This window comes from Ctenocephalides felis, unplaced genomic scaffold, assembly GCF_003426905.1.
Source record: "Ctenocephalides felis isolate EL2017-DRISC unplaced genomic scaffold, ASM342690v1 CF-g0.4_SCAFFOLD_00845, whole genome shotgun sequence".
NCBI classification, from domain to species: Eukaryota; Metazoa; Arthropoda; class Insecta; order Siphonaptera; family Pulicidae; genus Ctenocephalides; species Ctenocephalides felis.
The window spans coordinates 12,598,256-12,623,062 of NW_020536999.1; the positions used below are offsets into that span (position 1 = coordinate 12,598,256).

The 24,807-nt window shown below is 31.7% G+C and overlaps 2 protein-coding genes across 2 annotated transcripts in view; one reads left to right on the top strand and one right to left on the bottom strand.

Moving 5' to 3' along the window:
* The window catches only part of LOC113378066 (zwei Ig domain protein zig-8-like), a 35,242-nt gene extending 30,478 nt beyond the window's left edge, over window positions 1–4,764 (bottom strand). Inside the window, exon 1 of the mRNA XM_026618580.1 lies at window positions 4,692–4,764. Within this exon, the coding sequence (XP_026474365.1) occupies window positions 4,692–4,764 (73 nt within the window). The remainder of the gene's footprint in view (window positions 1–4,691) is intronic.
* A 2,957-nt stretch (window positions 4,765–7,721) lies between these two features.
* On the top strand, window positions 7,722–23,737 carry LOC113378076 (putative ammonium transporter 2). Its single transcript, XM_026618591.1, has 11 exons — window positions 7,722–7,896; window positions 10,263–10,548; window positions 12,714–12,859; window positions 14,344–14,507; window positions 14,606–14,691; window positions 16,137–16,219; window positions 16,335–16,484; window positions 16,750–16,827; window positions 18,621–18,799; window positions 19,272–19,391; window positions 23,498–23,737. Exons 1-11 carry the CDS (start codon window positions 7,722–7,724, stop codon window positions 23,735–23,737), a joined length of 1,707 nt encoding a protein of 568 aa, XP_026474376.1.
* The last annotated feature ends 1,070 nt before the right edge of the window (window positions 23,738–24,807 follow it).

Below are 24,807 nucleotides of genomic sequence, written 5' to 3' on the forward strand. Positions count from 1 at the left end.
ATCGAATGTCCGGATAATCGAATGTCCGGATAATCGAATGTCCGGATAATCGAATGTCCGGATAATCGAATGTCCGGATAATCGAATGTCCGGATAATCGAATGTCCGGATAATCGAATGTCCGGATAATCGAATGTCAGATAATCGAATGTCCGGATAATCGAATGAATGTCCGGATATCGAATGTCCGGATAATCGAAAGTCCGGATAATCGAATGTCCGGATAATCGAATGTCCGGATAATCGAATGTCCGGATAATCGAATGTCCGGATAATCGAATGTCCGGATAATCGAATGTCCGGATAATCGAATGTCCGGATAATCGAATGTCCGGATAATCGAATGTCCGGATAATCGAATGTCCGGATAATCGAATGTCCGGATAATCGAATGTCCGGATAATCGAATGTCCGGATAATCGAATGTCCGGATAATCGAATGTCCGGATAATCGAATGTCCGGATAATCGAATGTCCGGATAATCGAATGTCCGGATAATCGAATGTCCGGATAATCGAATGTCCGGATAATCGAATGTCCGGATAATCGAATGTCCGGATAATCGAATGTCCGGATAATCGAATGTCCGGATAATCGAATGTCCGGATAATCGAGTGTCCGGATAATCGAATGTCCGGATAATCGAATGTCCGGATAATCGAATGTCCGGATAATCGAATGTCCGGATAATCGAATGTCCGGATAATCGAATGTCCGGATAATCGAATGTCCGGATAATCGAACGTCCGGATAATCGAAACGTCCGGATAATGAATGTCCGGATAATCGAATGTCCGGATAATCGAATGTCCGGATAATCGAATGTCCGGATAATCGAATGTCCGGATAATCGAATGTCCGGATAATCGAATGTCCGGATAATCGAATGTCCGGATAATCGAATGTCCGGATAATCGAATGTCCGGATAATCGAATGTCCGGATAATCGAATCGAATGTCCGGATAATCGAATCGAACGTCCGGATAATCGAATGTCCGGATAATCGAAAGTCCGGATAATCGAATGTCCGGATAATCGAATGTCCGGATAATCGAATATCCGGATAATCGAATGTCCGGATAATCGAATATCCGGATAATCGAATGTCCGGATAATCGAAAGTCCGGATAATCGAATGTCCGGATAATCGAATGTCCGGATAATCGAATGTCCGGATTATCGAATGTCCGGATAATCGAATGTCCGGATAATCGAATGTCCGGATAATCGAATGTCCGGATAATCGAACGTCCGGATAATCGAACGTCCGGATAATCGAACGTCCGGATAAATGAATGTTAGGATAATCGAATGTCCGGATAATCGAATGTCCGGATAACCGAATGTCCGGATAACCGAATGTCCGGATAATCGAATGTCCGGATAATCGAATGTCCGGATAATCGAATGTCCGGATAATCGAAAGTCCGGATAATCGAATGTCCGGATAATCGAATGTCCGGATAATCGAATGTCCGGATAATCGAAAGTCCGGATAATCGAATGTCCGGATAATCGAAAGTCCGGATAATCGAATGTCCGGATAATCGAATGTCCGGATAATCGAATGTCCGGATAATCGAATGTCCGGATAATCGAATGTCCGGATAATCGAATGTCCGGATAATCGAATGTCCGGATAATCGAATGTCCGGATAATCGAACGTCCGGATAATCGAACGTCCGGATAATCGAACGTCCGGATAATCGAACGTCCGGATAATCAAACGTCCGGATAAATGAATGTCCGGATAATCGAATGTCCGGATAATCGAATGTCCGGATAATCGAATGTCCGGATAATCGAATGTCCGGATAATCGAATGTCCGGATAATCGAAAGTCCGGATAATCGAATGTCCGGATAATCGAATGTCCGGATAATCGAATGTCCGGATAATCGAATGTCCGGATAATCGAAAGTCCGGATAATCGAATGTCCGGATAATCGAATGTCCGGATAATCGAATGTCCGGATAATCGAATATCCGGATAATCGAATGTCCGGATAATCGAATGTCCGGATAATCGAATGTCCGGATTATCGAATGTCCGGATAATCGAATGTCCGGATAATCGAATGTCCGGATAATCGAATGTCCGGATAATCGAACGTCCGGATAATCGAACGTCCGGATAATCGAACGTCCGGATAAATGAATGTCCGGATAATCGAATGTCCGGATAATCGAATGTCCGGATAATCGAATGTCCGGATAACCGAATGTCCGGATAATCGAATGTCCGGATAATCGAATGTCCGGATAATCAAATGTCTGGATAATCGAATGTCCGGATAATCGAATGTCCGGATAATCGAATGTCCGGATAATCGAACGTCCGGATAATCGAACGTCCGGATAATCGAACGTCCGGATAAACGAATGTCCGGATAATCGAACGTCCGGATAAACGAATGTCCGGATAATCGAATGTCCGGATAATCGATTGTCCGGATAATCGAATGTCCGGATAATCGAATGTCCGGATAATCGAATGTCCGGATAATCGAATGTCCGGATAATCGAATGTCCGGATAATCGAATGTCCAGATAATCGAATGTCCGGATAATCGAATGTCCGGATAATCGAACATCCGGATAATCGAACGTCCGGATAATCGAACGTCCGGATAATCGAACATCCGGATAATCGAACGTCCGGATAATCGAATGTCCGGATAATCGAACGTCCGGATAAACCAACGTCCGGATAAACCAACGTGCGGATAAACGAATGTCCGGATAATCGAATGTCCGGATAATCGAATGTCCGGATAATCGAATGTCCGGATAATCGAATGTCCGGATAATCGAACGTCCGGATAAACGAATGTCCGGATAATCGAACGTCCGGATAAACGAATGTCCGGATAATCGAATGTCCGGATAATCGAATGTCCGGATAATCGAATGTCCGGATAATCGAATGTCCGGATAATCGAATGTCCGGATAATCGAACGTCCGGATAATCGAATGTCCGGATAATCGAATGTCCGGATAATCGAATGTCCGGATAATCGAATGTCCGGATAATCGAATGTCCGGATAATCGAACGTCCGGATAATCGAACGTCCGGATAATCGAACGTCCGGATAATCGAACGTCCGGATAAACGAACGTCCGGATAATCGAATGTCCGGATAATCGAAATGTCCGGATAATCGAATGTCCGGATAATCGAATGTCCGGATAATCGAATGTCCGGATAATCGAATGTCCGGATAATCGAATGTCCGGATAATCGAATGTCCGGATAATCGAATGTCCGGATAATCGAATGTCCGGATAATCGAATGTCCGGATAATCGAATGTCCGGATAATCGAACGTCCGGATAATCGAACGTCCGGATAATCGAACGTCCGGATAATCGAACGTCCGGATAATCGAATGTCCGGATAATCGAATGTCCGGATAATCGAATGTCCGGATAATCGAATGTCCGGATAATAGAATGTCCGGATAATCGAATGTCCGGATAATCGAATGTCCGGATAATCGAATGTCCGGATAATCGAATGTCCGGATAATCGAATGTCCGGATAATCGAATGTCCGGATAATCGAATGTCCGGATAATCGAATGTCCGGATAATCGAACGTCCGGATAATCGAACGTCCGGATAATCGAACGTCCGGATAAACGAATGTCCGGATAATCGAATGTCCGGATAATCGAATGTCCGGGTAATCGAATGTCCGGATATTCGGATATTCAGATATTTCGACATTCCTATACTCCGATACTCCGATATTCCGATAGAGCTAAATGTACAAAAAATGGCAGTTCTTGAGAGAACTAAGTGCCCGATTTGAATGATTCAAAGAACTTTCTGCTATTCAGATATTCGGATATTCGGGTATTCGGATATTCGGATATTCGGATATTCGGATATTCGGATATTCGGATATTCAGATATTCAGATATTCGGATATTCCGAGATTCGGATATTCCGAGATTCATCACGTTAAAAAATTCAAACCGGGAAAAAAACACTTCACAAATTCACTCACACATTGTTTTATGAAAAAAAAACAAACTTTGAATAAAATAAAATTATGATATAATTATAATTTATTAATATATTATGACTGATATTAAAATTAAAATTAGTATTTGTTATTATTAACGATTCGTAGATTTCGTTAATTATTAATTTGCCAAAACATGTTTTGTATATTTGTTTTCTCAATATTTGCATAATATATGTATGTGGAGTAAACAAATTTTATAATATAATAGCTAGAGGTATTTGAGTATTTATTAAAAAAATATATTACGTTTATCTTAAATAATACAATACTAGTTTGAAATCGTAGCAAGTTTCTCTATCAATAGGGATCGATTGCTTTTTGAATCATTCAAATCGGTTGATCCGTGCACCCGAAAACGTCCACAAAAATTGTATCCACGCATGCACACATCATACATTTTTTCTATAGTATGCCAAAATGCTAAGAAACCTTCGAAACGTGAAGATATGCAAACATTTTCAATTTTGATTTTTGGACGATTACAATAACTTACCCTACAGAAAGTTAAAAACAGAAAATTTTTGACATTCTCAAACTCCAAAGTATGGTGTATTATCTTACATCCATTTTTATTAATTTTATTCAATCTATTTCCAAACCAAAAAATTTCCGAACCTTTCATTTACTATTTTATATCAAATTCATAATTTTACCACATTTTGCTTGACTGCAGCACAAAACCAGCACAACCACCGCAAAAAATAAATCCAACCGTAATTGACTCATTTTTTTAACACGTTGTAAAATAAAAAAAATGACTGATAATTAAATTGTTGCCGTTGAATTTATATGCGATTTAGAATTTGCACGTGTTTATGATTACAATATATGTAAGTTCTTATCTATGTTAAATATTTTCCTCGCGGAATTAAACGCTTAGAAGTCAAATGAAATTATTAACTACTGGTGCAAAGATAAAACGTGTGATGAAAGGCTATTATTAGATTTAATCTCATGGGAAACTAGAATTTGCAAAAAATCGTTTTATTTTGTTTTATCAAAGTTTAATTATTCAAGAATATGTGTTTAAGAGGATTTTTAAAAATTAGAATTATTTTCGGAGATACAGCTGTTTGACCACTATAAACCTCCTCAGCAAAACTTTAAAGGCGTTTTTCTCGAAACTGCCTTTATCAAAACGGTATCCATGATTTCTCGACTTTTACTGCATCGACTTACTTGAAACTTCTACAGAGTCTTCTTAAAAGACTTCTCAGCAGTATAAACTAAGCTTATCCTCAAATTCAACTTTTGACTATTTTTAAAGATTTTTCAAAATTTTCCTCTCCAGTTTCCTTCCTCTGCAAGCGTTTTTCGCAAAACTGTTTTTTTTATACGATTTCCACGATTTCTCGATTTCTAACTGCACCGATTTACTTGAAGCTTTTACAGATTTTCCTACAAAGACTTCTCATCAGTATGAACTAAGTTTATCTTTAAATTCAATTTTTTACTATTTTTAAAGATTTTTCATAATTTTCCTACTCAGTTTCCTTCCATACGACACCCACGATTTCTCGTCTTCTACTGCACCGATTTACTTGAAACTTTTACAGAGTCTTCTTTGAAAAATTCTCATCAGTATGAACTAAGATTATCGCTAAATTCAAATTTTTACTATTTTTAAGAATTTTTCAAAATTTTTTTTCTCATTTTCCTTTCATACGACACCCACGATTTCTCGACTTTTACTGCACCGATTTACTCAAAACTTCTACAGAGTTTCAAAAATTGCTTAGTTCGTGCAATTTGCCTTAAGGCAAAATTCCACATACCACTAGTTTATATTAAGGGCAAACTATTTATAGATTGATAATATAATTTAGAAGCATAATTGTAAAATGTACCTAAAGAAATTCTTATCCATGTAAATGTAGTTGCAATCCAATTAACTTATTTATATCTTAAGATGTTTTCAACAAGAATTCAGCACAAACATTTTAATAATTAATTATGTTTTTTTAAATCAAAGAACTTCTAGACTTCGTCAAATAATAGCAGTGGTAATCATAAATATGTAATGGGTGCAAAAAAGCTGAAAAATTCAATACATTTTCTATGACTTATTTATGTTTTCAGAGATTGTTTCAAAAATTCAAGTTCAATAAAACAGAATACTGAATTATTTGCAACACGCGCTGCTTTGCCAATTTTTATCTATTGCAAATTATATTAATAAAAAAAGTCTAAATTTAGTCACATGGATTGATTAATTAATCTGTTATATAAGACGTATTTAATTTAAATTATTTATTCAGCGTGCAGATAATTTGAAAATTATGAAATTCACACTTGTATCAATAAACACAGAATTACTTGTAGATGAGATACTAAATTTAAAATTTTATTCTTGAACACAGTAACTTGTTAAACATTTAAGTGAATAATGAGGATCTAAAATTTAGAACAATATATACAATTTAGAATTAAGTCTAAAATTTAGATTTAAGTCTGAATTTTAAAACATGATCTCAAATTTAGAACTTAGAAGAAGATCTAAAAAGATCTAGATTTTAGAAAAAGGTTTAAAGTTTAGAACATTATATAAAATTTTGAACAATATTTAAAATTTAGAACTAAATGTAAAATTGGAACTAATTTCAAAACTTAGAACCACTTAGAACTAAGTCTTAAATTTAGAACAAAATACTAGAATTTAAAATTAAGTCTAAAATTTAGAACTAAGTTAAAAACTTAGAACTAAATCTAAAATTTAGAACTAAGTCTAAAATTTGGACTTAAGTCTAAAATTTGGAACTAGGTCCAAAATTTAGAACTATTACTAAAATTGATAATTAGGTCTAAATTAATAACCAAGTTCAAAATTTGAAACTAAGTCTAAAATTTAGAACTAGATTTAAAATTTAGAACTAAGTTTTAATTTAGAACTAAGTCTTAAATTTAGAACTAGGTCTAAAATTTAGGACAATCTCTAAAACTTAAAACAAAATCTATAATTTAGAACAAGATCTAAAATTTAGAACCAAAAAGATCTAAAGAGATCTAAAATTGAGTATAAGATTTATAATTTAAAACAATACCTAAAATATACAAATTTTTATACAGATTATGATCTAAAAATTAGAACGAGATCTAAAATTTATAACAATATTTAAAATTTAGAACAAGAACAATCACCTAAGTTGAATAAAAATGCACCTGGTAAGACATTCAAATTTAAAATCGGTTCAGCAGTTTAGGAGTCCATCCTGGACAAACATCGTGATATCTTTTTTATGTATAGATATATTTTGCAAATCTCTACCATAATATATATAGATTTCTAATTCCTTAGTAGTAAAACATTCAAGATTTTCATTTATATATTACGATGTCACGTATGTCCATGACTTTGTCTTCTGCATTTTAAATATATTCTGCACGCAAATGCAATTGCATTTAGTGACTCTACAAATATTTCAAAATGGTAAAAAGTATTATTACTTGCGACTGTTGAAAGATTGAATGTTGAAAAATTTAATAATATAGTAAAAAATATGCGTGTTTTTTAGTGATAACTGCCTAAACTTTGCGATATTATACGTAAACAACATATATTATTCTCTATACGATAATATATATTTTCTAATGTGTTTATCCAACACCAATTTAAAATTTACAATGAGAGTATCTACAGTTTTTCTTTAAAAATAAAAGAAATATAAAGATTTTTTTTACGAATTATGGCATTGTTTAATGATTCGAATATAGAAAATGGAAATTCATCAGCAGATGGATTTCTTTACAAAAGAAATGCTACAGGAGGTCCTGGAGGTAAACCAGGTGTTTATGACCTGAATACAGAAGACACAAATTGGGTCATAACTTCTTCATTTATTATTTTTACTATGCAAACAGGTGAATAATAGTATTATCTTAATACATCTATTAAAATAGTTATATTCCAAAGAGTACCTTCTAGATACCAATTTTTCCAGATAGCGTTGTGATGTCTTTTATCTCTAATTTTAAATATTATCTAGCTTTATTTTCAAAGTACAGTTTTTTAATCGAATATATAATAATTGAAGCAAATTATCTTCAATTTAGATTAATTGTGTCATGATTTTATATAAAAAAAAAACAAACAAAAAGTGTACAAAAATATCGGTGTCTAATAAAATCATCGTTGAATCACAAAGTATCTAAATTTTAAATATTGTTCTGAATTTTGAACCTAGTTCTAAATTTTAGATCTTGTTCTAAAATTTAGGCTTAGTCCTAAATTTTAGATTTAACTCTAAATTTTAGATATGGTTGTAAATTCTAGACCTAGTTCTGAATTTTCGTAATTGATTTAAATTCTAGACCAAATTCTAAATTTTAAATCTTGTTCTAAATTTCAAATCTTGTTCTAAATTTCAAATCTTGTTCTAAATTTTAGTTTTACTTGTAATTTTTTGATATTATTTTAAATTTTAGATCATGTTCTAAATTTTAGATATTGTTCTAAATTTTATATCTGATTCTGAATTTTAGATTTGGTTCTAAATTTAAGACCGAGTTCTAAATTTTGGGCTTAGTTTGATTTTTAATTAAATCCACTTAATTATCAAACTAAAATAACTCGAAATATTAATACAAGCGTTTCAAATGACAATCGTGAATTAAAAGAAAGAAATTTTATGGAAAAGCTCTCTAATAATCTTTCTGATTCTAATTTATGAAAAGTACACCGTAAAATTTCTCGTTAGTTTTTTACAACGATGTTCATTTCATTTTCTTCGTTTTATGACAAAATACTAAGTCGATGAGAAGATTTTATGTTTGGATGTCTAGATGTTTTAATATTTCATAGTTAAAACTTAAATTATTTAAAATTAAATTTCTAGTTTTTTTTTTCAATTATATTTATTACCTAACATTTAAATTATTGTGTCAGTCATGTATGTCTGATGCCAAAAAGTTCTACAAGAGTCATGTCAGACATATTTGTCTAAAAACTGAAAATATTTAAGATCAAATTCAAAAACTAGTGGTGTATGGCATCGTGCCTTAAGGCAAATTGCTGTAACTTCCGGTACCGTAACAAAATGTTCGAGAAATTTTAAACGTTTTCAAATATATTATTACAAATTCTGTAACTTTCATTATTTTTGCTATCTTGTTATATCTGAGTGAGCAATACAATGTAAATCATAAATCAATTTATCTCCAGGACATTAACAATCGTCATTTCATTTCGAATTCAATTTAAAAAAAAAATAGTTGCCTAATTTGCACAAAATTGAAAAAGTGCTCCCGCATAGTCACAGTCTAAACGCATTTGCAAATAATTCTGTGCGACATTTTCACCTATACTGTGCTTAGCTTAGCGGCATTTTCACATTTTTCAATAGTTTTCACAAAATTGGAAAAGTGCTCCAGTACATAAACAGTCTAAATGCACTTCGGTAAAAATTTGTACCAGAGTGGCGCTTAGACTGTGCTTAGCCTGGGTGATTTTTTGAATTTTTATTCCAAAATTACAAAAATATTTTACGGAAAATAAAAAAATGTAATAATTTTTTATCCTCAAAATCAATTGTTTTGTCAATACAAGCAGAAAGTTTTTTTAGATCATTCAAATCGAACGCTTAGATCACTCAAAAACTGCAATTTTTTGCACATTTAACTCTGTAACTCCGAAATGGCTGGACCTGTCTTTGCTAAAAACTAATTACCTCTTCACCAATCATTACAAATTGAATGTTTTTTAGATCATTCAAATCCGATACACCGTTCTCTCAAAAATTCGATTTGTATTTTCTGCACTATTTGCTCCGTATCTCCGTAACGGCTGGACCTGCCTTTGCCAAAAACTAATCAGCACATTTCCCTATCAATAGGTATCGAATGTTTTTCAAACCATTCAAATCGGTTGATCCGTGCGCCCGAAAACGTGGACGAAAAATACGGACATACAAAACACACACATACACACACATAAATTTTTTCTGAGGTACGCCAAAATGTTCAGAAACCTTCAAAACGTCGAGAAATGCAAAAAATTTAATTTTCGATTTTCGGCCCATTACTATAACTACCCTACGGGAAGTTAAAAACAACTTAATGATTGACTATAAGTATTAAGGGCTCCCATTGAAGAGTTTCCTAAACAAGCCACATTTGCAAACTCAGTTTTGAGTTCAAACACATCTCAATAGTTTATAGAATTATAAGATTCTGATTGCTATTATATTTATAAATATTTTTTTTTCATCTATCTATTTATTATTTTTTAGGTTTCGGTATGCTGGAATCCGGTTGTGTATCAATAAAGAACGAAGTGAACATCATGATGAAGAATGTGATAGATATAATTCTGGGCGGTTTTACTTACTGGTTATTCGGCTACGGTATGTCCTATGGGAGAGGTGCTTATACGAATCCATTTATCGCCTTTGGAGATTTTATGATTGACCCGCAGGTTGGAAACCCTCTCATGGGACCCGTTTTTGCCTCATTTTTATTCCAACTATCATTTGCCACCACTGCTACTACTATAGTCAGTGGAGCTATGGCCGAGAGGTAATAAAAGGATAAGTTCATTTATTATCCTGAAGGAGAAGTTTATGTTTTCGCCAAAAAATCCGATTTGCTAATTTTATGTTTTCTCGACGATACTAGTCATTCTGAATCGAATGAGACCAAATTTGGAAAAACCAAGTGTGTGTGTGTGTGTGAACAGATTTTTTCCCAAAAATCGACGTTTTCTCAAAAACGTCTGGACGGATTTCAAAAAATTTAAAAGTCATTCAATGTATCTCGATGAAGACTAGTGTTTATCAATTTTCCGCGACAATCAGCCAAGCCGTTTCTTTGTAAATAGCAGAAAAGTAAAGAAAAATTTTTCGTCCACGTTTAAGCCCGCAATTCTGAATCGATTTTGAAAATTCAAAATATGTTCAAAAGATTTTTATTGGAAATCGAGTTGATTAGTTTTGGTAAAGATCTGCTGGGCCGTTTCTTCTTAATTGTTGAATTTATTTTTACGATTTTGATGGAACTTTATTTGAAGACAGATATCGTAGTCCGAAATAACATATTTATTTATTTATTTATTTTACAAGCCGTCGGTATAATAATATTATAATAAGGCTCAAGTCAATATTTTATAGGTTTAATATAATTTAATTAACTATTAGCTATTTTATTATTTATTTATTTATTATTTAATTTATTTATTATAAGCTTATTTATATTTAGTTAATTTTAATTATTTTTAAATATAACTAGTTTGTTAGTTGGAAGTATTTTTTTAATAATCTTTACAATACTTTTACAATATAATTATTTTATTTAACAAATTTCAGGTTATTTTATGATATTTTAACAAATTTAAGTGCCCTATACTATTATTATTATTATTAATATTATCATTATCATTTTTATTGATGAAAGAAATATTTTGTTTCACAATTTTTTAAGTGTTTTTAAATTATATGTTTTTAGTTAACTAATTAATAAGTAATACTAAACTAGTGATACATGCCAACGTGCCTTAAGGCAAATTGTTGGAACTTTCCGTACCAAAAATTAATTTTTTTTTAAAAAAGATTCAATTTTTTAGAACTTTGAGAAAAATGGATTTTTGAGAATTTGAAAATTTTTGACTTGAATAATTACCCTTTTTGAAAAATTTGTTTTTTATACTTAGAAATATTTTGGAAATTTTCTTCTGGAATGTTTTTTCGAAGCAATCGCGATGCGTTAGCTGCGTAGAAACAACATATTGAAGCGCGTTGGCGCCGCGTCGCTGTCTAACGCATAAACAATGTTACGAAAATAGAAATGTAAACAAAATTTATACTTATTGTTAAAATCTTTATAAAATATCTGATAATTCAATGTTTATATATTTAATAATCATTTTTGTCTTTTTTTTAAATTTTTTTCATTGGTCTCCGAGATCGCTAAAACTACCTTTCCAAAATTTCATCAGTTTTGTATTTATATTCTTTGAATCATACAAATCGGATGCTCCGTTCTTTCAGAAATTGAATTATTATTTTTGGCACTTTTTCCCCGAATTTTCCAAACGGCTGCACCAGCCTTTGCCAAAAACTAATCAGCACGTCTCTTTATCAATAGGAATTGGATGTTTCTTGAATCATTGAAATCGGTTGATCTGTGTTTTCGAAATCGTCGACAAAAAATTGTATCTGCACATATACACACATACACACACATATATCAATTTTTTCTAAGATATGCAAAAATTTTCATATTCAATTTTTTTTGCGATTACTATAACTTACCCTACGAGATGATAAATATTATAGTGACTAATATTAAATATGTATAATTATAAAATTGTACTCCAAGCGCATATTTTGATATAAAAATTCTTCCCATTGAATTAATTTTATTCGTTAGGATTCAATTAGTAATCCTTCGGTGAAATATTAATAATTTGCACGTTCATTTACTAAATATTTGCAGTTCCTTTCTAGAACTTCATAGAACAGTCGGTACGTGGTTTCTTATTAAATTCAGAGTTTTCGCATATTTTCACACCTTTGAGTTCTTTTATTGAAAAAGTTCCGTCATATATAAAGATGTGAACGTGATAAGTAAAGATTTATGAGACATGAAACATATTTGATTAATATTAAATTGCATTTAATATTTATTCATTCTAAAATTTTATTTTTCGTAATATGTGTAGATTGTATTTTTTTTATTAATTTTAGGTGTAACTTCAAAGCCTACTGCTTATTTTCCTTAATGAATACTGCAGTGTATTGCATACCAGCTGGCTGGGTTTGGGGAGAACATGGTTTTCTTTACAATTTGGGAGCAGTTGATATCGCAGGATCCGGACCTGTACATGTAATAGGTATGCCATCAAATACAAAAAAAAACTAGTTGGTATTGGTATTTTGCCTTGAGGCAAGTTACGTGAACTTCCAGATATGTGTAAATAAACGACTCAAACAATAAAAAATAAATTAATTTATGAGTCTGTATAAGTATTCCGAGTGGACTTATTACACATAGTTGAAAATGAACGAATACGTTAACTCGGAGTATTTTCTAAAAGCAAATGTTCAAAAATTCCGTAGGATTTTAATGGTTTAGTATGTTTAGTAAGACCAAGTACTCTATTGTTATACCAAGCAAATCGTCTAATATTAATCTTAACAAACGTCAAAAAAACTACTCATTTTCTCAAACTTTGATGAATTTTTAAAATTAAACTGCTTGTCGTAAAGCAGTAATGTTTCAGTAAGTTCTATAGGACCATGATATATACGCTAAAAAAAGTTCCATAAAAACGGCTCGGTACATTTTCACCTAAAACTAATCAATAACATTCCCAACTAACAGTTTTTGATTTTTTTAAATTTATTAGGTAGTATGACGAAATGTGGACGAAAAGTTTAACATTTTTTCCAAATTACAATCTACAATCCTCAATCAGATACATCAAATGGCTTTTAAATTTCTGAAATCAGTTCAGGCGTTTTTGAGAAAACGTCAAATAAAGGTCTAATTTCGCCAAAAAAGCGATACTAATTTTTGCAAACTTTGACGAATTTTTAAAGTTAAACAAGTTGTCGTAGGGCCGTAGTTGTCGTATATGTAAATAAGTGAAAGATATTTCTATGTTTTATAAAAAATGTATTAAAAATTATGATTTCAAAATTATAAAAATGTCATTACATAATAATTGTTTTAATCCCAAAAACCATGGCCTTATTTGATTCCGACAGTATAATCTATAAGGCTATGGCATCAACCGTCCAAAAAAAAATCATAAAAATCGTTAACAAAATTTTTTTTAACACTTTATTACAAGAAAATGACGCGATCGATCTTTACCAAAAACGAATCAGCACGATTCCCAACCAATATCTTTCAAACGGTTTTTGAATTTTCAAAATCTATTCAGAATTGAGGAGTAAAACGTGTACAAAAAATTTTCACTTTTCTGCTATTTATAAAGAAACGTCTTGGCCGATGGTCGCACAATCATAGTAGTTGACAAACAATAGTCCTCATCGATATACATCAAATGGCTTTTAAACTTATAAACTCGGCGCAGCCGTTTTTAAAAAAAGGTCGATTTACGGCAAAAAATCTGTTCACACACACGCACACATACTTTTTCCAAATTTGGTCTCATTCGATTCAGAATGGCTTGAAACGTCGAGAAAACATAAAATGAGCGAATCGGGTTTTTTGATGAAAACATGAACTTCTCCATCGGGAAGTTAATTATGTATTTTAGAAAAAATATAAATTTAAAATGTATATATCACTTTAGGACTATATTGTATAGAAGAGATTCATGATATATTATTATTATTATTTTAAAAGGTGGTTCTGCCGCCTTCGCCTCTGCCGTGATGCTGGGCCCCCGCTTAGGGCGCTACAGCCACGGCGTAGGGCAGTTGCCCTTGGGCAGCCCGGTCAACGCGGTCATGGGACTTTTTGTCCTCTGGTGGGGCTGGTTGGCATTCAACTCGGGCAGCACTTACGGGGTGAGTTATCCCTTCGTAATTAAATATAGACCCGAATATCATTTTCATAAAATAATAATAATTATGTAGAGCAAAAAATTATATAATATTAATTACAGGTGAGCGGAGCTAAATGGCAATATGCCGCAAGGGCTGCAGTGACAACTATGATGGGATCCTTTGGTGGTGGTGTACTGGGTGTCCTGTATGTATGAATTATATATATATATATATATATATATATATATATACTAGATAACCCGACAGACGTTGTCCTGTACCCACGTCTACAATTCAAAAGTTCCAAATTTTTTAATATCCTATCCTCTACTTTTTAATTCCCTATTTGATGTCATGGCCTCGTGATGCATTTATGGTCTTAGCATAAGCAGTATAAGAAATTCAGACAAAAATAATATAGCATCTGCGATAAAAGCACAATATCACACTTGATTTTACCACACAACATAATTGCTTCAATAATTTAGTCTATAATTTTCATAATCTCGTACGATATATTATAGTTGCTTTTTGGCAATTATATTTTCGAAAGTACATTTTTATTACTAATGATTTAATAAACCTAAATGATTTAATAAATAGAAATAATAATTGTTTGTGTTCAAATCTTAAGGGAATTATTTTGTAAAATCTAGTTCATATGAGCACTCTTCAATCTAATATCAACTTATTAAATATTCCATATCCAATGCCAAACAAATGTATTTTTGACACATGAAACAAAATTCTGAATCATTTTTAGAGATATTTTTTTAATTGTTAAATAATTTAGTAAAGTAAAATGCAACATGCATAAGTTTGAAAAAATAATGTATAAGCAATTTTGGACTTATTGCGTTATTTATTAATCTGAATTATATAATTTCATCTGCCAACATATACTGTTGACTGTATTTTATATCATTTTAATTTCTGGCACATCTCAGCTGCTTTTCGTCAATAATAATGTAGACATTACATTTTTTAGTATATTACATTCTAATATTATCTGGGCTCATAATTTCACCCAAATTCAAATTTCAAGTGAATTGACATTTCTAGCAGGTGACAGTTCAAATGTTTTCAATGTCAAACAATGATAAGTGGTTTCTTGTAATTTTACCATTTATTTCTACAATATTAATATAGTTTTATTGTTCATAAAATCTTAAAAATTTTCCTTGACAAACTCTAAAAAAATTTATCAAAATCCGAATAACCGTTTAGGAGAAGTATCAAATCATACATCCGTACAGAAGAATTTTATATATAAGATACCAGATATACAAGAACATATCTAAATTGCGTACCAATGTATTTTTTTGGTTGTATAAACGCCATATTATTCGACGTTGCTCGATTTACGACAATGGTTGGTTACACATCTTTTGCCCTCTACTTTAAAATAGTAACGATGAATGAAACCAAATTTTAATTATTTTAATGAGCCAATGGTGGTGTTTAGGTCCCGCTCTATTGATGAAAACTAACTTTGCTTGTGAAAATAAGCATATAAATTCTCAAATCTTTAGAATTTTGTTAAGCTAGCTGATTAAAATCATTTATTAAATCATTAGTAATAAAAATGATAATACATTAAAATGGCTTATTTTTGCAAATAGACTAAAATATTCTCATACATTAATTTAGGTATTCAGTAATTCGAAATGACGGTAAACTCAACATTATGGATCTTATAAATGGAGTGTTGGGCTCTCTAGTATCAGTAACAGGTAAATTTAATTATTTACTAACGTAGTATTAAGAGCAATAATGATATAATGAAGATAATGATATCCTACTATGCATCGATAATTGAACAAAATTAGATTTTTTTTTAATTTTTAGCCGGTTGTTTTCTGTATCGTACATGGGAAGCCCTATTAATTGGTTCCATTGGAGGAGGAATTGCCTGCCTGGCAATGCCACTTTTCGATCGTATTGGGGTCGATGATCCAGTTGGAGCAAGTTCCGTACACGGAGTCGCCGGATTATGGGGTAAATATATAAAATAATAATAGTTCGTATTCTGCCCATTAATCACCTGCATTCTTTTCCTTCCCATAGTTTTCAGGCCTTCTAGTTTACCTTCAACAAAATTGTACAATAGTCACTATTTTTGCAATATGAATTCGATCCAGAATCCTGTCCTCTTCACGATTGTGCTCAGTAAAGTTCTTTCTTTTCCCATTCTTTTCACCTTGTATCTTGTCTTTCCTTTCTAAATTAATATCTATATTTTAATGGTTTTGTATTCGTACAGGTGTTCTAGCCGTAGGAATTTTCGGAGAAAATCCTATCCCACTGCCGACTACAAAGGGTCGTTCGGGTCTATTCAAAGGTAACAGAGATCCTCCCAAAGATCATTTTGGGTTATTAACAAATATTCAGACGATTTATTAAATTTACCTACACATAAATAACGTGTCACGATGTTCGTCCGGAATGGACTCCTGAAATACTCAACCGATTTTAAATTTGATTTGTTCACCGTGTGCATTTATTTCCAACTTAGGTTATAGGCTATATTAAAAATATCAGTATATATTCGAAATATAAAACTTTTAAAATTTCATGTATAAATTTCATAAAATTAAAAGTGAATTGAGTTGTCAATGTTTATGAATAATACTACCCTCAGTGTACGACAATGACGACGATTCGTATCGATTGAATCCTTTGCGTATAATGTCGTTGCGGATAGTAAATTGCGGAGATTGTTTCGTTCTAAGGACGAACTTGATTTTAATTGCGGTTGTTTGCAAGTGAGCCCCGTGTGGAATTTGTCTGTCTCGCGAAGGGATACTTGATTTTATTGCCCGGATCAGGGATGGCCAACCTGAGGTCTTTTCTTTTAGACTCTCTTCTTGAAAAGCCGTCTTAAGGGACACATATTATTACTATGACTATTTTTTAATTTTTTGAGTGAGACAGTTTTATTTTCATGAAATTCATAACTGGCAATATAAAATGAAATGTTTAAAATTATCAACTTCCCGTAGGGTAAGATATAGTAATCGCAAAAAAATCGAAAATGAAAATTTTATATATTTTTACGTTTCAAAAGTTTCTGAATATTTTGGCATACCTTAGAAAAAATGGATGTATATATGTGTGTGTGTATGTACGTGTTTGTGTACGGATACAAATTTTTGTCGACGATTTCGGGAACACCGGGGAACACTACAGGAAGTTAATAAACGTCATGCATTTATTTGCTAAATCTCGTGTAACTTTTGAACCGTTACTTTAAAATAAATAAAATATTATACTAATTTGTACAAAATTAAATAGTTATCAATACAGTCCTTTACTGTAATGCCCTACAACAACTCGGTGTATTTGAAAAACGTCCACGATACCAAAAAAAAATTATTAAGTCAATGCAAGTACAATTCTAAATTTAAACCCCATGCATTTATTTGCTAAATCTCATGTAACTTTTGAACCGTTAGTTTAAAATAAATAAAATATTCTAATTTCAAAATTGTTAATAATTTTATGTTTATATAGTTGATACTACATAAACTATTTAAAAATATTAACTCAGTGCATATATTTGGCGAATGAAACATTGATGCATTTGAAATAAAATATGTTCATTCTAACATTTCAATATACATTTCATTCAAACATATATAAACAACGTCGTATAATCTAATAAGTATTCAGATTTTGTCTACAAGTAACGAATGATGAAAATTCTAGTTTTTATAATATTTATTCATAGACATTTTTGTTGTATGATTATTTTTATTCCTCGAATGTTTAATTACGGTACGGGAAGTTCCAGCACTTTGCCTTAAGGCACGATGCCATGCGCCCACTAGTTCGACTATAATTTGTTATTTATATCAATTTTTTTATTTTATTTGACAACATTGATAAACATTGACAACACATTTCACAGTTTTATTTTCAAGAAATTCATAAGTGTCAAATTTAATTGAAATTTCAAAAATTTTAATATTTCGAATATGAACTGAGATTTTTAATATAGCTCATAACCTAAGTTAGATATAACTGTACACGGTGACCCAATCAAATTAAAAATCGGTTCAGTAGTTAACGAGTCTATTCCGGTCGAACATCACATATTTATCTATATATCTCCTCCTTCCTCCGTTCGTCCAGGAGGCGGCTGGTACTTGATGGGCGTGCAGGCGCTCGCCTGCCTGTGTCTGGCAACTTGGGGCGTGTTCTCGACTATGCTAATTCTCTGGATAATAGACTGCGTGATACCAATACGGATGGATCCGGCCGAAGAATTATTAGGAGCAGATCTAGTCGAACACGACATCAGACATGGACAGGTACAACAAATTAAAAGATTATGAAGGAGAGAAGTAATGTACTAAATAGTTGTATGTAGCATTTCTCATTGAGGCAAGTTGTATAAACTTTACGATAAGTGGAAATAATCGATTTATGTAATAGTAATTGAGTTACAGATATTTAGGTAAAACAATCAACTGTTTATTTGAAAATTAATTTTTGGCCATTACAAAAAAATAATCAATACGATTTCTAGTTCATGTTTTTCGAACATACTTATAATATTTTCGGCATAGAGTCAGTATAGATTCTGATTAGAATCTCTTAAACGCGCGACGAAATTCTGAACTTTGATGATTTTTTATAATTCAAGTGATGCTTGTTATAAGCCTATAATATTTTAGTATATTACTGAAGTTATGCAATGTTTCATAAATGCATGTTTTATTATGCATTCTAACAATATAGATAGAGTTTTTATAAGATTTTCATAATATTTTTTCATTGTAGATTGGCGTTTCCAGGACCTTATCAGCATTGGCGACAGTCCACGAATTAGATTCTTTCCAACAAGCTCCTTATGTGGGTATAAATCCTGGACATCAGGATTATGTGGAAAAAATATATAAGGTAATTAAATAAACTAGCGATGTGTCGCATCGTGCCTTAAGGCAATTAGCTAGGAATTCCCGTACCAAAAATCAACATTTTTAAAAAAGCTTTCACAATTTTTGAAAATTTGTAAAAAATAAGATTGTTGATAATTTTTAATTTTTTTCGGAAAACTAATGCTTTTTATATTTCGAAATTTTTTGAAAATTTTGAACATTTTTCCTTTTTGAAAATTTGTACTTATTAATTTCCCGCATGGCAAGTTATAGTAATCGCAAAAAATCGAAAATAATTTTTTTTATATATTTTTACGTTTCAAAGGTTTCTGAATATTTTGGCATACCTTAGAAAAAATTGATTGATTGATTGATGTATTGAGTGTATGTGTACATGCGTGTATGTGTGTGTGTATGTGTGTGTATGTGTGAATGTGCGGATACAAATTTTTATCGACGATCTCGTGAACACAGATCAACCGATTTGATTAATTCAAAAAACATTCGATTCCTATTGATAAGGAGACGTGCTGATTAGTTTTTGGCGAAGGCAGGTCTAGCCATTCCAAAAACGGTAACTCAGTTTTTAAGAGAACGGAGCGTCCGATATTTAAACATTTTACTTGTATTGATGAAATAAACAACTGTAAACATAAAAAACAACTGTAAACATAAAAAACATTTTACTTGTATTGATGAAATAAACAACTGTTAAAATAAAAGTAAAAGCAGGTCCAACGTCTTCGGAGTTCCAATAAAAAAGTAAAAAATAAGGCCATTTGACGGTCAAAAATGAACATAAGATTTTATTTATAAAGATTATAAATGATATGAAAGATTATGAATGAATAAAAATAATAAATACAAACTTTTTGTACATTTATATGGGTTTCGTACCAATGTTTACGGGTTAGACGACTAGGCGGCGCTTACGCGCATTGTTATTTCGACTCCAAATCCAACTTTTCAAATAAGACCGATTTTAAAAAAAAAATCAAAATTTCTCAAAAATCTATTTTTTCAAAGTTTTGTAAAGTTTTCTATATTAATTTAGTTTTCGGTACGAAAAGTTTCAGCAATTTATCTTAAGACATAATGCCATGCACCACTAGTTTATTCCATTATATTGCGATTGCTATAACTTACTCTACATAAAGATAAAAATACAGAAATGAGAATTTATTTTTTCGAGACAATTAATCAATTCTTCATTCTGTCAATATAAGTAAAATGTATTCTGAATTATTCAAATCGAATGATCCGTTCTCCCAAAAACTGCATTTTTACTTAGTTGCATTTTGCCAGAAATTGATCCAGACGTCTCCCCATGAATAGGAATCGAATGCCCAGCTGAATCATTCAAATCGGCTGATCAGTGCTCTAGAAATCTTCTACGGAAAATTTGCATCCGAACACACATACACAAAACACACACATTCTAAGGTATGCCAAAATGTTCAGAAAGCTTTGTAACGTAAAAATTTTAATTTTCGATTTATTTCTGGACATGTGTTCTCGTCGTGTTATATTTTGGATTAGCATAATACCTTATCACATTGTAATAGTCTGTTCTGCAGACTGTTTCCCATTTCAATTCAAAGGAAATAGCCACTGCATAACACAAAACAATAAAGTTTCCATTTCCACCGAGTAGAGAACACTCGGCACTCGGTTCGGTATTATTCCGACTGACAAATGATTTTACTCTCGAGTCGAGCAGATGGTGCGGGTACGTCTTTAGTCGTCATTAACACGTTCAACGTTTTGAACAATAGGGAAGTCATCGAACAAGGGAAATACGTGAAATATAAATCCCCCTCATTTGTCTTACTATATAATATAACCATTGGTTTACGGAATGATCATGAATATATATCGTTTTCGCACATCCTTGCTTATGTGGGACACGTATGGATTTGCAACCACAAGATTTCGAGTTCGAATCGAGATAAAGAATATATTTTTAAGTTCATATTTATCACCTTATATTTTTACCCGGTTAATTGTGATTGACGAGTATACACGTCATGGTGGCAGAATGACGAGTGTACCCATTTGAATTATTTTTTTTGCAAATACCAAAATATATTCTAAAATATCAAGCTGTTAGGAATAATTTGAGACTATGTCTGTATAAAATAAGTAGTCATAAGTGGCATTTTACCTTAAGGCAAGTTACATAAACTATCCAAAATATAGAAATAATATACTTAATTAATAAGAATTAAGATTTAGCTATATAACTAAAACCCCTTTTTTCAAAAATCAATTATTAATATGAGTTTGTTCTTTACTAAATATCTCAACACTTTGCAGAGAGTTCTATAAATTTCATTAGTGACGATTGTAGTAGACACTTCAAAGAATACTTTGTAGAAATTTGAGGGTTGTACTACAAACGGTGCGACCTAGGCATAATTTCAACAATCACTTATTAATATACAGTAGGTTCTTCACTAAATAGATCGTTTCTTCGCAGTACTTTCTTTACTAAATTGCAAATATCTCGAAATTTTGCAAAGGACTCCTTAAATTTCATAACTAGAAAATGTAACCAATACTTCAAAGAATAACTCCTACATTTTTCACGATTTTTATACAAACGGTGTGACCTGGGCATAATTTCAAAAATCATTTATCAATATGGAGTACTAAATATCTCAAAACCTTGCAGTCCTTTTTTCGCTAAATTGCAAATATCGCAAAATTTCGCAAAGGACTCTATGAATTATATAACTAGACAATATAGTAAAAACTTTAAAGAATAACTCGTGTAAATTTCAGGGTTGTAATACAAACGGTGCGACCTGAGTATAATATCAAAAATCGTGTTTTAATATGCAGATAATTTTTTACTATATATCTCGAAACTTTACAGTACTTTCTTTATTGAATTGCAAATGTTTCAAAATTTTGCAAAATACTCTATAATTTTTTTTATTCGCGATTGTAGTAGATACTTCAAAGATTAACTCCTACAATTTTCAGGGTTTTAGTACAAACGGTGCGACCTGGGCAAATTTTCAAAAATATACAGCTGTTTTTTTTACCAAATATCTCGAAAGTTCGCAGTATTTTTTTCCGAAGTGCGTAAAATTACAACAAGTTCCAAAAAGTTCGCAAATGGAATTATTTATCAAAAACTGAGAGTATTATATTTTAATCCGCGCAAAAATAAAAGAAATTGTCGTCCTTTGAACTTTTAAAAACTCTTAAAGAAAACAGTAAAAAACATCAAGAGAGTACAAGATAAAAGTAGGTTTGCTCAATGCTCATTAGCTACCATTCTTTGTTTCAAAAGAAAATAATGATGCATATTTACTGTTGAAAACTGTGTTGTACCAAAAGTTTGAACAAAATGATTTTAGACTCGAATGAAATATTAATATTTAATTTAATTTAATTATTAGTATGAAACAAATGCATTTGCGTATCGATTATCTATATATCCGGAGCTGCTTAATTTTGTATTATATTAATGAATAGATGGATTGAGTTAGTCGGGTGTCAGTTTGCAAAATGCATATATGATTTGTAGTCGGAGAGTCTATTGAATTTGAGGAGAAATTTAATTGAGCCCCCATATCTATGTATTGTAATTTCGATTGAATCAAAGATAACAAATAGAGCACTCAATCAATCATAGAATAATAGGCGCAATTGCATTACAAATACACTCAATGGATAATTTTGTACATTGGAAAGAGAAAATTTTCAATTATTGAAAGTAATTTTAGATCGCAAACACGGTTGCTTTGTCATTACTTCATTTTTAATTATTTCCACGCTCCACAAACAGTAGCACGTAAATCTACCACTAGATAAGATTATATAATTATATGATATAGACATGATAAACCTAACTAATTTGAATAATTGAAATGAGAACAAAATTCGTTTTCACAAAAATAAATAATAAAAAAAAACTGAACGCTTAAAGTACGTGTTTTATGGTAAGAGAATAAATTCCGTAAGTCAATTCTTTTAATGATAAATTTGGGTAAAGAAGGCCCTCTGTTGAGTGCGTAAAACACTAAAACAGGGAATAGAGCATTAATTCTAAGTTTGCGATATATGTTAACATTCTTACAGTACTATTTACGATGACTATTATTATTACTTTTTCAGAAAACCCACGGCCAAAAGAAACCTCTATCATCACTAAATCTTCTACATCGCCATGCCAAGAAGACCCACAACAATTATTCTCCAAATAAAACAAAACCAAGAATGAATAAATATGACACTTTAAGGAAATTAAGTGTTTCTTTGAGAAGTGGAAGACCGAGACGAATTTTGGAGGACGAAATTCGAACTCCGGACCATTTGAAGACGGTTCATACACCCACATTTGCTTGGGTCGATTAAAGATAAATGAAGGGAGTATTCTAGCCTAAAATTTTAAAAAATTGATTGATATTTTCAAGGTTAAACTATTGAAGAATATATGTACAAGAGGATTTTTCAAAGTTTGAATTATTTACGAAGATACAGATGTTTGTCCACGAAAATGCTACTTTGATTCCTTCCTCCTATAAACTATCTTTTTCGATACGATACCCACGATTTCTCGACTTCTACTGCACCGATTTACTTGAAACTTGTACAGCGTCTTCTTTAAAGACTTCTCATCAGTATGCACTACTCTCACCCCCAAATTCAACATTTCACTATTTTTAAGGATTTTAAAAAAAATATCTTCGCAGTTTTCTTCCATACGACACCCACCATTTCTCGACTTTTACTGCACCGATTCACTTGAAACTTCTACAGAGTCTTTTTAAAGACTCCTTGTCAGTATATACTAAGATTATACCCAAATCCAGATTTTTACTAGTTTCAAGAGTTTTTCATAATTTTCCTCCTCAGTTTCCTTCCACACGACACCCACCATTTCTCGACTTCTACTGCATCGATTTACATGAAATTTTTACAAAATCTTCTTTTTAGACTTTTCTTTATTTTATTGTGAATTAATTAAGAATTAAGCTCATGCCCGAATTTCGCTTTTACTAATTTAAAAATTTCGAGAATGAAAATTTGTGTAGAATTAAGTGCATGGTCATGGTCACGTGACTATTTTTTGAGACGAATTTTTTTTTCTATTTTCAAAACATTAATTAATAACATATAAAAAAATATAGTAAAAACATGTCTTGTCTTTTTTTAAGGCCATTTAAAAATCCGCATAAAATTCGCGTCTCTAGAATAGAATACCCCATTAATAAAAATTAACCCTTTCCACTCGCAAACTGTGAAATTAATATGAATTTTGTCGCCAGAGCACCAGCATCTGAGTGGAACGGGTTAAAATTAAGACGCCAATTGTCCAAAAAAATTTAAAATTTCCTTATGAAAGCTTTTTCAATCCGAATATTAGTTTTAATTTTAAGTTTATTATTTAAATATAAAAAGTTTAATGTAAGCTTCAAAATATG